The sequence below is a fragment of the Mandrillus leucophaeus genome, unplaced genomic scaffold (assembly GCF_000951045.1).
Source record: "Mandrillus leucophaeus isolate KB7577 unplaced genomic scaffold, Mleu.le_1.0 Scaffold3, whole genome shotgun sequence".
In the NCBI taxonomy this organism is placed as follows: domain Eukaryota; kingdom Metazoa; phylum Chordata; class Mammalia; order Primates; family Cercopithecidae; genus Mandrillus; species Mandrillus leucophaeus.
Genome location: NW_012103142.1, coordinates 13001819 through 13017613, shown reverse-complemented (window position 1 = coordinate 13017613; position 15795 = coordinate 13001819). Strand labels below are relative to the sequence as shown.

Sequence of the window (15795 nt, the reverse complement as noted above, 5' to 3'; positions counted from 1 at the left end):
TAAAGCTTGTATTTTAAAGAAAAAGTGCCACATCTTATAAAGAATCAAGATTTTCTCATAATTTGAATATAGTACTATATTAGAGTTCAACAGTATGTGTGAGTGTGCTTGCCTGTGTGTGTGAGAGAGATTTATGTATTATTATAAGGATAATAAATTATAATTATGCAGTTATGGAGTCTGAGGATTCCCAAAATCTTCATTTGGCAAGCTGGAGACCCAGGAAAGCCAATGTGTAGATGTGTATTTCCAGTATGAAAGCCAGCAGCCTCAGAACACAAGAAAAATGGATGTTTCAGTCTGAGACCAAAGGCCAGAAAAGGCCCAGGGTCCCAGGTTATGCATTCAGACAGAAGTTGCTTCCTCTTACTCAGCCTTTTCTGTTCTATCCATGTCTTTAACTGATTGGATGGGGCCCACCCACATTAAGGAGGACAGTCTGCTACTCAGTCTACTGATTGAAATGTTAATCTCATCCAGAAACACCCTCATAGTCACTCCCAGAATAATGCTTGACCAGATGTCTCGGTACCCCATGGTCCAGTGAAATTGACACACAAAGTTAACCATCACAAGTACACAAAGGTAAAAAAGAACCAAAATTATTGGAGCCTAAATGTAGAATTATATGAGAGAGAAGCAAGAAATATAATTAGTGGAAAGGCAGGGAAAATATGTGCATCATTCAAGCTTTAAAGACCACATTGAATTTAGATAATAGGGAATTATCATAAATCTCAGAACAAGAATTCAGACGTTATATTTAAGGGAGATTATAGTATAACAAATATGGTGGAAATAGCACATTCAAGACCCTGAGAAGATAAAAAGAAACAACAAACAGAAATTGGTGAAAATATAATGCAGTGAGAAAAAAAATGAATGTCATGGATAGCAATGTGAAATTGAGAACAGATTTATTTATAGGGTCAAAGATGTTATATTTGAGGTGACATGTAATAGTGTACCTTTTAATTCTCAACCTCCTGATAAAGTATTATACTTAAAATGTAAACATGAGCGTTAATATTTTAGGGAATGTTTTACTAACAAAGTTGTTACAAGTTAATATTATATTTTGTTTACTTTGACAAATAGAAGTAATATTAATCAGAAAAAAAGAGAAATGCTATAACTGAACTGCTGTTAATACTGAAGGTTTGAGGAAAATTTGTGATATTGGTTTCCCAGTTCTACTATTGTTTTCACATTAAATGCACCTGTGGAATTGGACTGCCCGCCCAGTTGCTCACCTATTTTTTGTTTTGTTTTGTTTTTAACTTTTATTTTAGGTTCAGGGATACGTGTGAAGGTTTGTTACCTAGGTAAACTCATGTCACAGGGGTTTGTTACACAGATTATTTCATCACCCAGGAATTAAGCCCACTACCCAAGAGTTTTCTTTTCTGCTCCTCTCCTTCCTCCCACCTTCCACCCTCAAGTAGGCCCCAGTGTCTGTTTCCTTTCTTGTGTTCATAAGTTCTCATCATTTAGCTCCCACTTATAAGTGAGAACATGCAGTATTTGGTTTTCTGTTTCCTTATTAGTTACCCTCCGACTCCATCCATGTTCCCAGAAAAGACATGATCTCATTCTTTTTCACAGTTGCATAATATTCCATGATGTATATGTACCACATTTTCTTTCATCTGTCATTGATGGGCATTTAAGTTGATTCCATGTCTTTGCTATTGTGAATAGTACTGCAGTGAACATTTGTGTCCATGTGTCTTTATGGTAGGATGATTTATAACCCCTGGGGTATATACCCAGTAATGGGATTGCTGGGTCCAATGGTAGTTCTACTTTTAGCTCTGAGGAATGGCCAGACTGCTTTCCACAATGGTTGAACTAATTTACACTCCCATTAACAGTGTATAAGTGTTCCCTTTTCTCCACAACCTTGCCAGTATCTGTTATTTTTTTGACTTTTTAGTAATAGCCATTCTGACTGCTGTAAGGTGGTATCTCATTGTGCTTTTGATTTGCATTTCTCTAATGATCAGTGTTACTGAGCTTTTTTTTCGTATACTTGTTGGCCACATCTATGTCGTCTTTGGAAAAGTATCTCTTCTTGTCCTTTACCCACTTTTTAATGCTCACCTGTTTTTAAAGTTTGTATTGTTAAAGAGAACTTTCTTTAGTCTTTCTGGTAGTAGGCAAAAATTTTTAGGAGAAGTAAACCAATGCATAATAACACAGTTGACCCTTGACCAACTTGAACTTGAACTGCATGGGCCCACTTATATGCGCATTTTTTTCAACCAAACATGGATGGAAAATAGTATTCCTGAGATGTGAAACTCCTCTATAAGGAGGGCTGAATTTTCGGATACACAGGTTCCATAGGACTGAGTGCAGGACTTGAGTATTTTGGTATGGGGATAGTAGATGACTTTTGTATGAGTCACTTTAATTAGCTAATAAGATTGCTGTCTTCACTTGGTAGAGAAGAGGAGGTCAAAGTTTGGGAGAGGTAATTTTGGAATTTGGGACACATCCAGGATAGGCAGGCCTTGGTAAGGTAACGTAGTGATACTTTCAGTTCCAGAGACATACTAACTAGGCAGAGGTCCAAGGTAGACTAGGGAGTGGTAGCAATACTAGTCCTAGTAAGGATATTATGTTGGTTGAGATAAATTAGAAAATCAGGTAAATAAAAAACAAAGATAAGCTTTTCCTGCTACATATGACGGCACAACCATGATATAAATTCCAGATCCTTACAGTGGTCGTGTATTGGTTCTGGAAAAAAAAAAAAAAAAAAAAAAACAGTGATTCCAAGTGTCAAACTCTTCTGTGTCTTTATTTTCTATTTTCATACTTATCCTGGTTAATATGTTTGTAAACTGATACTTTGGAGAATATTATGAATAGAGATTATTTATATGTAGTGTGCATAAACTGTTGATTAATTGGGAAAACTATTTAGGGATACATATTTCTCCTGATCCTTTCTTAATGTGTGTAAAATTACATATGTCTGTATAGTGTTTTTCAGATTTCAAATGATCAACATTCTTCATTTAAGAAAATAAATGTACTTTGTATGCTTCCAGACAAATGTATATATAGCCCATATTCTTCTCAACACTGATTACCTGTATTTTAGACTGTGATAGAAATGTTTTTATTTGAAAAGCATGTGTACATATATTTCCCTCACGCTTCCAATTTTTAGGAAAAATATGTTCATGCTTGCTGAAAACTGTTAGTTTCTGAGTAGATAACATCATCTTTTTAAAAACCTTCCCCCCACCAACATTTCTTTTTAAATGGTTCACAGTTAAATTTAAATTTCTATATTTAGATAGGATTGTGTTTATATACCAACCACAGTATCCAGGAAATTCAGTGGTAAAGCTGACACATAGCAAGTTTATAGTCTATTTTGTAGTCTGTGTATTTAGAGAAGGTTTGAAGCTTACTTAGCAAAATGGATTAAACATTCAAGCAGAATTTCTTTAGCACAAATGTGCTATTCGATTTCATATATTTGTTGAGATAACAGTGTGTCCATTTTTAAAGATTAGTTCTCAAGAATATGTGTTAGGTTTATCCTTTAAAAGAAGTATGCATTCAGGAACAGCTTTTATATGTAAATATTTTTATAATATTTCATATTGTATAGACTTGGTTTGGTGCAATCAGTATGATTTGATCAAATTTGGAAGAAGTTACAGACACATTTTTATAGTGTTTTCTGTAGCATCTTTATTTTTTTCAGATGGGCATATTTTATGTTACTTCCAACTAATCAAAATAAGAAATTGAGTTTGCCTGTGCCAAAAAATAGAACTATCATCTTTCACATTCTTTTATTTTCCAGGTCATTTTTAAGTAAGATTGTGTTTCTAGGACTTAAGAATTCCTGAAAATTCTTGACTTTGTAGATACAAGGGTCTAGATGAACATTTCAGGGGTAATCTAACTTTTCATGCAGTAATGTTTTGTGTTGTACATTCCAGATACAGTTAACTTTTTGTGTGCATGTGATTAGTATGGAAAGAAATTAATGCAGTCCAGTATTATGATTTATGGACTGAATCCTTTACCCACTGAAGACTTGCCAAAACTAAACGTATTTTTTTTCCTTTGGATATTAGAAACAGCTACTGTTTTTGTTGATCTTTTAAAGTTCTGAATGGGCCTATTTCAAATCAGAGCAGCATGGGAGCTCGGATTAATAATATACTTATTCAACTAGTGATACTGAGTGAAACCATTACTCACATGAGTATGAAGGATAAAATTTCATGAAATTATTTTCAGGTGCATTAATGCATTTCTGGAAGCTGTGTATGATTTTTCTCTTGCATGAAAGAAATAAAAGATTTCTGTTTATTGTATTGGTTACAGGTGGGCTCATAATTTAATTGCATGTTTTATATCTTAAAAACATAAGACATTTTGCTCTTAAAAGCAGTAATGTGATTGCTGGATTATTCCCAAAGGTTTTTAACTCAGTATATTTATCTCTCTAGAGACATCATGACTGTACTATATATAATTTATATTACTGAGAAAAATTTCTGAATTTTCATTATTGTTAGTTACAGCAAGCTGCTGAAGTTTCTCAACTGCGGGGAGCAAGGGTAATCACTCCTGAAGATCTTCTGTTTTTGATGCGCAAAGATAAGGTAATATAACATAATTTTATTGTATTAAAATCCAGATGTTGTGTTTAATTGAACTTGTGTGTGGAAACTATATATCCTTGTTATATAACTTTCAAATTAAAATAATAACTATTGAACTGATGTTTTAGTCTTCATAGTTTGCACAACAAAATGAGTTTACAAAAGAATTGATATTAATTATGTGGACAAAAGCACTTATATGAAAACTGTGCTAACAGCGAAACCTCACTTATCCTTATGTATCTGTATAGACACTTTCATTGCTACATGACACTCACTAAATATTGACTCTACGTTCTGTTGTCATAAGTGTGATATAACTGAATGGCATATTTATTTTTCTCCTCTTCTTACAGATTAACATTACCAGGATTATAGACTTTCCTAGAGTAAATTTTTAAGCCTGAAATACAAAGTTTAGTCTGTAGCTCTACCTTATTGAAAAAAGCAAATTAATTAAGATTAATTTTCAATGGGATAAATATATACCACAATTTCTGTTTTTGAACAGAGACCTACCTTTCTTACTCTTTGAAATCTGGTATTAAAATATTTAAGCTGATATTTGTGTATCTAATTTTGTCATAATTATTTTTCATGAGTAGGTAGTCGAAAATATTCTCTAATATTTTACGTTTCAGTTAATCAACTCTTAGATGATATGAAGAATATTTAAAAATGGAAAATCTTCACTATTAAGAAAATTATGATTTGGTATAGGGTATCTTTATGATTTAGTTGAAGAAGCATTTTAAGACTCATGAAATGTCAGGGTTGTATGATTAGATGGAGAGACTGTAGGATTTTTTGAAGTGAAAGTTTCTGTCTAGGGTGAGGCAGTCTTAGGTACAAGGCACCAGATGCAAAGAAAGTATTGAAGATATCAAATGATGTGCATGTAAAGAATTTTGTAAAATGCAGTATTTTTCAGCTATTAATAGAAATCTTAGACCTGAAGGTCAGAAACGAGTGATAATACATTCTAAGTGTAAGCATACAACAAGCTACAAAGGATTATCAGTTACTTTTAAAATTAAGCAGTATTATGGTCTACTAAATCTAAAGAAGGCCACCATTAACACCTATCATTCATCAGCTTTGAATTTCATAAAACTACGTTTTTCGGGTTTACAGATTGTTTTCCATAAATATAATACATAAACCAAATCTTCTAACAAAAAGATAAGATTCTCAGAGAATAAAAAAAAGTAAAAAGGAATTTATTCACTTTTAAAGCAGCTTTTATACACTCACTGTCTAGGTATTTATAAGTTAATTTTTTAAAATAAAATTTCATCTTGAATATACACCAAATTCTATAGCATAAGTACAGTCAGCTTGGTATGAAAACTGATAATACAGTCTTCAAAAAAAATTAGAACTTCGTTTATTTTATTTATTTATTTTTTTTTTTTTGAGACGGAGTCTTGCTCTGTCGCCAGGCTAGAGTGCCGTGGAACCATCTCGGCTCACTGCAACCTCCGCCTCTCAGATTCAAGAGTTTCTCCTGCCTCAGCCTCCGAGTAGCTGGGGCTACAGGCGCGTGCCACTATGCAGCTAATTTTTGTATTTTTAGTAGAGACAGGGTTTCACCATGTTGGCCAAGATGGTCTGCATCTCCTGACCTCATGACTTACCTGCCTCAGTCTCCCAAAGTGCTGAAATTCAGGTGTGAGCCACCACACACAGCCTAAAACTTTTTATAAGATTTTAAAAAGCAAGTCGGGTTTGGTGGCTCACGCCTGTAATCCCAGCACTTTGGGAGGCTGACGTGGGCAGATCATGAGGTCAGGAGATCGAGACCATCCTGGCTAACATGGTGAAACCCTGTCTCTACTAAAAAAAAAATACAAAAAATTAGCCGGGCATGGTGGCGGGTGCCTGTAGTCCCAGCTGCTCGGGAGGGTGAGACAGGAGAATGGCATGAACCCGGGAGGCCGAGCTTGCAGTGAGCCAAGATGGCACCATCGCACTCCAGCCTGAGCGGCAGAGCAAGACTCCGTCTCCAAAAAAAAAAAAAAAAAAAAAAAAAAAGCAATTACAGTCAGGTACCACATGATGAACTTTTTTTCAACAATGTGCTGCAAATACAGCAGTAGTCCCATAAGATTATAATGGAGCTGAACAATTCCAATTATCTAGTGATGTCATAGGTATCATAATAACATTGTAGGGCAATGCATGACTCAACTTTGCGGTGGTGCTGGTATATACCTGCTACACTACGATGGTATAAAAGCCTAGCACATAAAATTATGTATAGTACATAATACTTGATAAAGATAATAAATGACTGTTTTACTCTAAGTCTGGATTCACTAAGCGCTCCATAAAAAGAAACATTTCAATTCATCTGCAGAACTATTTTTCAAGAATTAGATTCTATAAGAAGTGTAGTAATATTAAATAGGTAACACGGTATAATACATTTTATCAGAAATATATACTTTTGCAAGGGCATTCCACTTGTTTATGTATTTATACATACTTGTTTATGTATTTATAATACTCTTCATCATTATTTTAGAGTGTACTACTTGCAAAAAACACTTAACTGTAAACCACCTGAGGTTGTTCCTTCATGAGATATTCCAATAAAAAAGCAGTTATCAAAGGAACTGACAGTTCCATGCATGCTACTGCCCTTGAAGACCTTTCAGTGGGACAAGATGTGGAGGTAGAAGACAGTGATATTGACAATCCTGACCCTTTGTAGGCCTAGGCTAGTGTGTGTGTGTGTGTGTGTGTGTGTGTGTGTGTACATACACACACATCTTAGTTTTTAACAAAGAAGTTTAAAAAGCTAAAAGAAATTTAAAAGTAGAAAAAAGTTTATAGAAAAAGGATATAAAGGAAAAATGTTTTTGTACAATTGTAGAAGGTGTTTGTGTTTTAAGCTAAGTATTACTATAAGTCAAATTTTTTAAATTAAGTCTATAAGGTAAAATAGTTACAGTAAGGAAGCTAAGGCACATTTATTATTGAAGAAAGAAAAATTTTAAATATAGTGTAGCCTAAGTGTACAGCTTTTTTAAAAAATAAAGTCTGCAATAGCATGCAGTAATGTCCTAGGCCCTCAAATTCACTTGCCACTCATTCATGGACTCAACCAGAGCAACTTCAGATCCTACAAGCTTCATTCATGGTATATGCACTCTACAGATGTATCGCTTTTTGTCATTTACATGGTATTTTAACTAATTTTTCTATATTGAGATATACAAATACTTACCATTTTCTTACCCTTGCATACAGGTTTGTAGCCCATGAACAATAGGCCGTACCATGTAGCCTAGGTGTACATTAGACTGTTCCATCTAGGTTTGTGTAAGTGTATTCTGTGATGTTCACAAAACGATGAAGTCTTGTGAGGATGCATTTCTTGATCCCCATCATTAAGCAGTGTGTGACTATTGTGATTCTGGAACATCCGGATATTTGTAAATGAAAAATGCTTTTGAAAAGACTTGTATTTTAGCCTTTGTGTTTGATGACTACCTTTTTATGTCAGAGCAGTATGCTAAGGATTACTTTATTTTCTCTGATATCATGAGGTACAAGTTTATTAAATTTTGTTATAGTAGTCTTTAATCAGTAAATGAATATATGTATAGGTTTTCTTATTTATTTATTTTATATTTTTAATAGAAAAAACTTAGAAGATTGCTAAAATACATGTTTATCCGAGACTACAAATCAAAGATTGTCAAAGGCATCGATGAGGATGATCTTCTCGAAGGTAACCAAATCAAAACACAAAACTAAAACTTTAGCTTATGACACGTGTGCTGGTAACACATTTATGCAATTCCAGTGTAGCTATTCTCAAGAACTAGTTAATTTTTTTCCTGTCAGCAAATCAAGTGGAATGCCCTTGCAAAAGTATATATTTCTGATAAAATGTATTATACCGTGTTACCTATTTAATATTACTACACTTCTTATAGAATCTAATTCTTGAAAAATAGTTCTGCAGATGAATTGAAATGTTTCTTTTTATGGAGCGCTTAGTGAATCCAGACTTAGAGTAAAACAGACCTGAATTCCAATCAATACCAGTTCTCTGCTTTCTGTGTGTGACCTTGAAGGATCAGTTTCCTCATGTATATGGAGGGAAATCATATAACATGTGTAACATGTGGAGTGCTTAGGAGAGTTTAGCATAATATATGAAAAGCACTTGATACATGCCTGCCACTGAATAAATGATAGCAGTTAACACCATGCTTCAGATACCACGAAGCTCAGGGTGATCAGAGTAATACTCAGTTTTGCTAAACCATCATATTAGTTTGATGTCCTCTCATTCATTTTAAATCTTCCCTCCTTATCTTCATTTGTATGTTCTAATTTTGTGTGTCTTATAAAAAGCACACTAAAACTTTAAAAAAACAGTTGATAGAAATTATAAGATAAAATATTCAGGCCGGGTGCGGTGGCCCACACGTGTAATCCCAGCACTTTTGGAGGCCGAGGCGGGCGGATCACGAGGTCAGGAGATCGAGACCATCCTGGCTAACACGGTGAAACCTCATCTCTACTAAAAATACAAAAAATTAGCCGGGCATTGTGGCAGCCGCCTGCAATCCCAGCTACTTGGGAGGCTGAGGCAGGAGAATGGCATGAACCCGGGAGGCGGAGCTTGCAGTGAGCGGAGATCGCGCTGCTGCACTCCAACCTGGGCGACAGAGCAAGACTCCTTCTCAAAAATAAATAAATAAATAAAATGAAATATTCAGGTGGAACACATCTAATCTTGAGGTGGGACTTCTGAAATGGCTATGTAAGGAGCATGACAGAGTCTCTCCCCAGTGAAACACGTTTAACTGGTAAAATTTTTTTGAAATAATCATTTAAAGTCTCTAGAAATTGTCCTAAGCACATACAGCAAGCAGGGCAACACATATTCAAGATCAACTAAATCTAAGAACAATATGAGAGTCTTTCATTTAAACCATGACCTGCTCACATGATCACTCTCCAGCATTCTGCCACCTTAACTCAGTGTGACAGAAGTTCTATTCTGAGTGAGTATAGCTGGCCCCTCCAGTTCTTATTCTAGGGCAACAGTTTTACCCCAGAAGGGGCAAGAGGTAGTCATCTCTCATCTCCCCCAGCCCCATGTTGCAAAAGCTTTTTTCTAGGCAGGCACAGCTAAGATGACTGGGGCTCCCTTTTCACACTTAACCTCAACTGATAGGATAAAAGCTCTACCTCAGACATGGTGGGCTGAGAATACTGGGCTCTGATTGCCACCACCCTACCTCTCATAGGGAGCAAAGCTACATACCAGAATAGACAAGCCTAGAAGACTAGGGGTTGCTTCCCTTTCCAGATCCCCATTCTCAGATACAGAGAAGCCTTTCCAGGAGAAGCTAATTTCAGGTCCACCCTCAGCCTCAGTACCGTGGTACAGAGGTTCAACTCAGACCTTAGGAGCAGAAGGCTCTGCAGCTCTTCCACATCACTGCTTGGAACAGAGTATGTAGAAGTTCATACCTAACTTCATTGTAAAAACAACAACAGCAACAACAACAATGAAGATCCTGGTGATGAGTGATTAAGAGGGGACTGGTAGCTCCATGATACTGGTAGCAAAAAGCAAAACAGTGGGTCACCTAGATGTTAAACAAAGAAAACAAGGGAAAGAGATAGTTAAAAAGAGACCTCCTGCAGTCAGAGCAAAACTTAAAGACTGACAACATTTCAAAGGGGCCCAACATTATTTAGATCAGTCAGTCTCTGGAGCAATTTATGCCCAAGGGTATTATCAGAAACAGTGGAGCAAACAGCTGGCAATTAGTGGTGGCTAACAGCTGTATGTGATATCAGTAGAGGCAGAACAGCCAGAAACTTAATGGGGAGATCAGGGAAGGTAACAGCCAGAGACACCCTGACTAAAACTACAGTCATCTGTAGTTATGGAGGAGATTGTTTGCATACTCAAGGCTGCACCCTCTGAAGAACATCAGAGGCTGCATACTGCAAGGGAAGAGACTTCATTGTACTAGTTCAGTCAAGTCATGAAATAAATAATGACAAGCCCCAGGAAGGGGAGGGAATTATCTAGATTTGCTACACTATATTATCTCAAGTGTCCATTTTCAACAACAGCAGCAAAATACTAGATATGCCAAGTAATAGATAAGTGTTATCCATAAAAAGGAGACAAAAAAAAAGTAGACAATAGAAACTGCCTTTTGGGGTCCCAGATGTTGGACTTAGCAGACAAAAACATCAAAGCAGCTATTATGTATGTGTTCAAATAACTAAAGGAAATAAAATTTTTAAAAAGGAAGATCTGATAATAGTGTCTCACAAAGTGAAGAATATCAATAAAAACAATTTATTTTAAAAAATAGAAATTATGGAGTTCAAGAATAACTGAAATGAAAAAATTCAGAAGGGCTCGATAGTTGTTTTCAGCTAGCAGAAGAAATAATCTGAACTTAAAGACATCATTAAAGAGTATACAATCTGAAGAAAAAGTGAAAAAATAACAAAGAAAAATTAACAGCTTCAGAGAAGTGTAGGGTACCATTAAGTGTGTCAAAATACACGTAGTGAGAGTATCAGAAGATGAGAGAAAAAGGAGTAGAAAAATATTCAAAGAAATAATGACTGAAAACATCCCAAATTTGATGAAAACTACCAGTCTACTAATTCAAGCATATGAACAAGCTCCAATTAAGATAAACATAAAGAAATCTATACTAAGACACTTTTACCAAAAATGTGGTAAGACAAAAACAGACAAAAAATCATGAAAGTCACAAGAGAAAAGCATATACAAGGGGACCCTGACAATATTGATGGCTGACTTCTAATCAACAATAGAGATCAAAAGGCAGTAGGATGATATATTCAAAGTGCTGAAAGAAAAAAAAACTGTCCACCGAGAAACTTATATCCAGCAAAACTATCTTTCAAAAATGAATGCAAAATACATTCCCAGATAAACAAAAACCAGGCAAATTTCTTACTGTCAGACCCATATAAGACAAGTTTTTAACGCTAAAAGCAAGCTGCACCAAATAATTTGAATCCACACATTTATAAAGATAATTAAGTACATAAATATAAGAGATAGTATAATTGTATATTTCCTTTCCTTTTTAAAACTGATTTATAAAGCAACTGTATAAAACTATATGTATATAAAAATTGTGATGTTGGGTCTGTAACATTTGGAAATATAATATATTTGACAGTAACAACACAAATTATGTAAGTGGTAATAATGCTGTACTGGGGTAAGGAAATGGCACCTCAAGTTATAGAAAGAAATGAAAAGAATCAGAAGTGTCAAATCAAATGGTTACTATAACAAACTATATAAATATATAGTTGGTCTACTATAAAGACACAAACCACTGAAACTGAATCAAGAAGGAATGGAATATCTGAACAGGACAATAGCCAAAGGTTAAATTGGTAGCTTAAAAATTTCCACAGAGGAAAGCTCAGTCATAGGTTATTTCACTGTTGAATTCCACCAAATGTTTAAAGAAGAATACCAATTATTTCCCAACTAATTCTATAAAGGTAATAAAGATTGAGCCTGATAAGAAAACCAGACAAAGATATCACAAGAAAAAAAAACACGGATTGGTATCTTTTTAAATACAGATGCAAAAATCCTCAACAGAATGCCATTAAACTGAATTCAGCAAATATAGAAAGGATTAAAACCATGACCAAATGGGACTTATCACAGGGATATAGGTTGTTTTAAACGTAGAAAACAATTCATGTAATGCATCAGATTAATATAATAAAGGAGAAAAATCACATGATCACCTCAATAAATGTAAGAAAAGCATTTAACAAAATTCTAAAAGTTTTTAATGAAAGGAACATTCAACAAACTAGGAAGAAAAGGAAACCTCTTTAACTTGATAAAGGTGATTGCATGGACTAAATGTTTGTGTCCCTCCTTACCCTCTAAATATATATGTTGAAGCCTAATTCCCAGTGTGGTAGTATTTGGAGGTGAGAATTGTGGGAAGTATTAATAATTAGGTCATAAGGATGGAATCTTTTTGATTAGGGCACTTTTGAGAAGCAACACAAGAAAGGTTGTTTCCTCTGTTTCTGCTGTCCACCATATGTGGATACAACAAGGTCATGGTCATCTGTAAGTCATGAAGCAGGCCTTCACCAGACACTAAATCTACTGGCACCTCGATTTTAGACTTCCCAACCTCCAGAACTGTGAGAAATGTTTGTTGTTTAAGCCTCCCAGTTTATGATGTATTTGTTGTAGCAGCCTGAGCTAAGACAGACATATATGGAAAACCCACACCTAACATCATACTTAATGGTAAAAGACTGTATGCTTTCCCTTACAAGATCAGGAACAAGACAAAGATGTCCATTCATGCCCTTACATGCAATATTGTACTGAAGGTTTTAGCCCGGTGTTTAGTCAGAAAGAGAAGTGAAGGGCATCCAGATTAGAAAAAAAAAAAGTTAAACTATCTCTGTTTATAGATGACATAATTTTGTGTATAGAAAATTCTAAGAAATCAATAAAAACTATTACAACTAATAGACTGGTTTGATGCGTTTGCTGGATAGAAGAGAAATATACAAAAATCAAGCATATTTTAATATATCAGCAATGAACAGCTCAAAAATGAAATTAAGAAAACAATGCCATTTACAATAGCATCAAAAAGAATAAAATACTTTGGAATAAAATTACTAAAGACTTACAAGATTTATGTACTGAAAACTACAAAATATTGTTGAAATAAGGCCTCGATGGTAATGGAAAGGCATCCTATGTTCATGGAATGGAACATTGAATATTATCAAAATGTTAATACTCTCCAACTTGGCCTACAGATTTCATCTGCTTTTCTGTAGAAATGAATACACTGATTCTATGAATCATGACTACACTGATTCTACCAATCATATAGAAATGCCAGATTCTGACATGGAAATGACTCATCTAGGTCATGAAGGAACTAGAATACCTAGAACAATCTTAACAAAGAATAAAGTCAGAGGACTCATGCTTACTGATTTCAAAACTTACCATAAAGCTACAATAATAGCCGGGCGCTGTGGCTCAAGCCTGTAATCCCAGCACTTTGGGAGGCTGAGGCGGGCGGATCACGAGGTCAGGAGATCGAGACCATCCTGGCTAACACGGTGAAACCCCGTCTCTACTAAAAAATACGAAAAACTAGCTAGGCGAGGTGGCGGGCGCCTGTAGTCCCAGCTACTCGGGAGGCTGAGGCAGGAGAATGGCGTAAACCCGGGAGGCAGAGCTTGCAGTGAGCTGAGATCCGGCCACTGCACTCCAGCCTGGGCGACAGAGCCAGACTCCGTCTCAAAAAAAAAAAAAAAAAGCTACAATAATTACAATAGAGCAGTACTGGCATAAGGGTAGACATATTCGTCAATGAAATGGAGTGGAATGAGAGTTCAGTAATAAGCATTTAGGGTCAATCGATATTGACAAGGATTTCAAGAGAATTTGATAGGGAAAACATAGCCATTTTGACAAATACTGCTGGAGCAACTCGATATCCACATACAAAAGAAAGAATTTGGACACCTACAACAACACAGTACACAAAGTTAACCCAATATGGATCATAGACCTAAATATAAGGGCTCAAACCTATAAAATTCTTAAAAAGAAATACAAGAATAAATGTCGATGACTTTGGATGAGGCAAAGCATTCTGAATGTATGACACCAAAAGCACAAACAGCAAAAGAAAAAAATAGAAAAATTGGACTTGATCAGTTGTTTCAGAGTCAAAACAATGACCAATAAATTAACTGATCAGTTTTAAAACTTTTATGTTTCAAAGAGCAACATCAAGAAAGTGAAAAGACAAACCACAGAATAGGAGAAAATTTTTCTTATATATCTGATAGGGTACTTTTGTATAGAATATATCAAGAATAGGTACAACTCAACAAAAAAAGACAGGGACCCAATTTAAAAATGGGCAAAGGGTCTGAATAGACATTTCTACAAAGAAGATTGACTAATGGACAATAGACACTGAAAAAGATACTTAAAAATCATGCCTATAAGTAATCCCAGCACTTTAGGAGGCTGAAGCGGATGGATCACTTGAGATAGGGAAAATGAAAGTGTTCTGAAGGTCTCTTGATACTGGAAAGGGGGAAATATTAGAAGAAAAAGTTGATTTATTGGGAAAACGTTACCTCTTGGTAGGGGTATAATTGATACCTTGTTTTAAATAATAATGGAAACTGTCATTTAAAATATGTTCAAGCAATGTGTCCAACCAGAAAAGAGCGAGGTAAACATTAAAGAAAATGGAAAAAGGGATGGTAAACATTAATAGAATAGAAAAGTATATTACGATTTCAAATTAACAATGAGAAGACATGGAGGGACTGTCAACATGGCCAAATCACTAAAAATGAAGAAAAGGAAAAAAGAATATGAAATAAATACCAAACATAAAACAAGAGAAAATAATAAAAATGAAATATATTGGTCATTGCACTAATTATGAAATGGATTAAATTCTTACATTGAGACAGATTATAAACAACCACAAAAATAAAACTTGAAGATGAAGAAAGATTATAAATAATGGGATGAAGAAATAAATGGTAGATAAATGCATACACAAATGCAGAGAAAGCAGAAGTGGCAATATTAGCATCATGCAAGCTATAATTTAACATTAAAAGCCCAAACAGGGTAAAGAGGAATGTGTTATAGAAGGATAAAGGGGAATAATAATAATAAAAAAACAGGATAAAGAGGAATAATTATAGAAGACACAATTTTTAACATAATAGACCCATAAGCACTAAATAGTAAATCAGCAAAATAGCAAGATATGCTTAGACCTGTATTTATCTGGAATAGAATGTCTATGAATTTTTTTTCAGTATATCTATAGAACATTTACAAAACTTAATTGTAAAATTGGCCACAAAGTGAACCTTGACAGATTTAAATAAGAATAGATATCTGATAGGATCCATTCCATCTGTGTGAGTGGAGAGAAGTCATCTCAAACAAAAGTTATAAGAAAAAAAGATGAACTTATTTGACAATATAGAAATTTATTTATTTTATTTTATTTATTTTTTTTTTTTGAGATGGAGTTTTGCTCTTGTTGCCCAGGCTGGAGTGCAATGGAGC

At 34.8% G+C, this 15795-nt stretch overlaps 1 protein-coding gene across 2 annotated transcripts in view; it reads left to right on the top strand.

Annotated features, from left to right (window-relative positions):
• The window catches only part of SUPT3H (suppressor of Ty 3 homolog (S. cerevisiae)), a 524788-nt gene that overhangs the window by 340203 nt on the left and 168790 nt on the right, over positions 1-15795 (top strand). For both annotated transcript variants that reach the window (XM_011986846.1, XM_011986847.1), the window contains 2 exons: positions 4554-4640; positions 8289-8379. In XM_011986846.1, coding sequence (XP_011842236.1) covers positions 4554-4640; positions 8289-8379 — 178 coding nt within the window. The remainder of the gene's footprint in view (positions 1-4553; positions 4641-8288; positions 8380-15795) is intronic.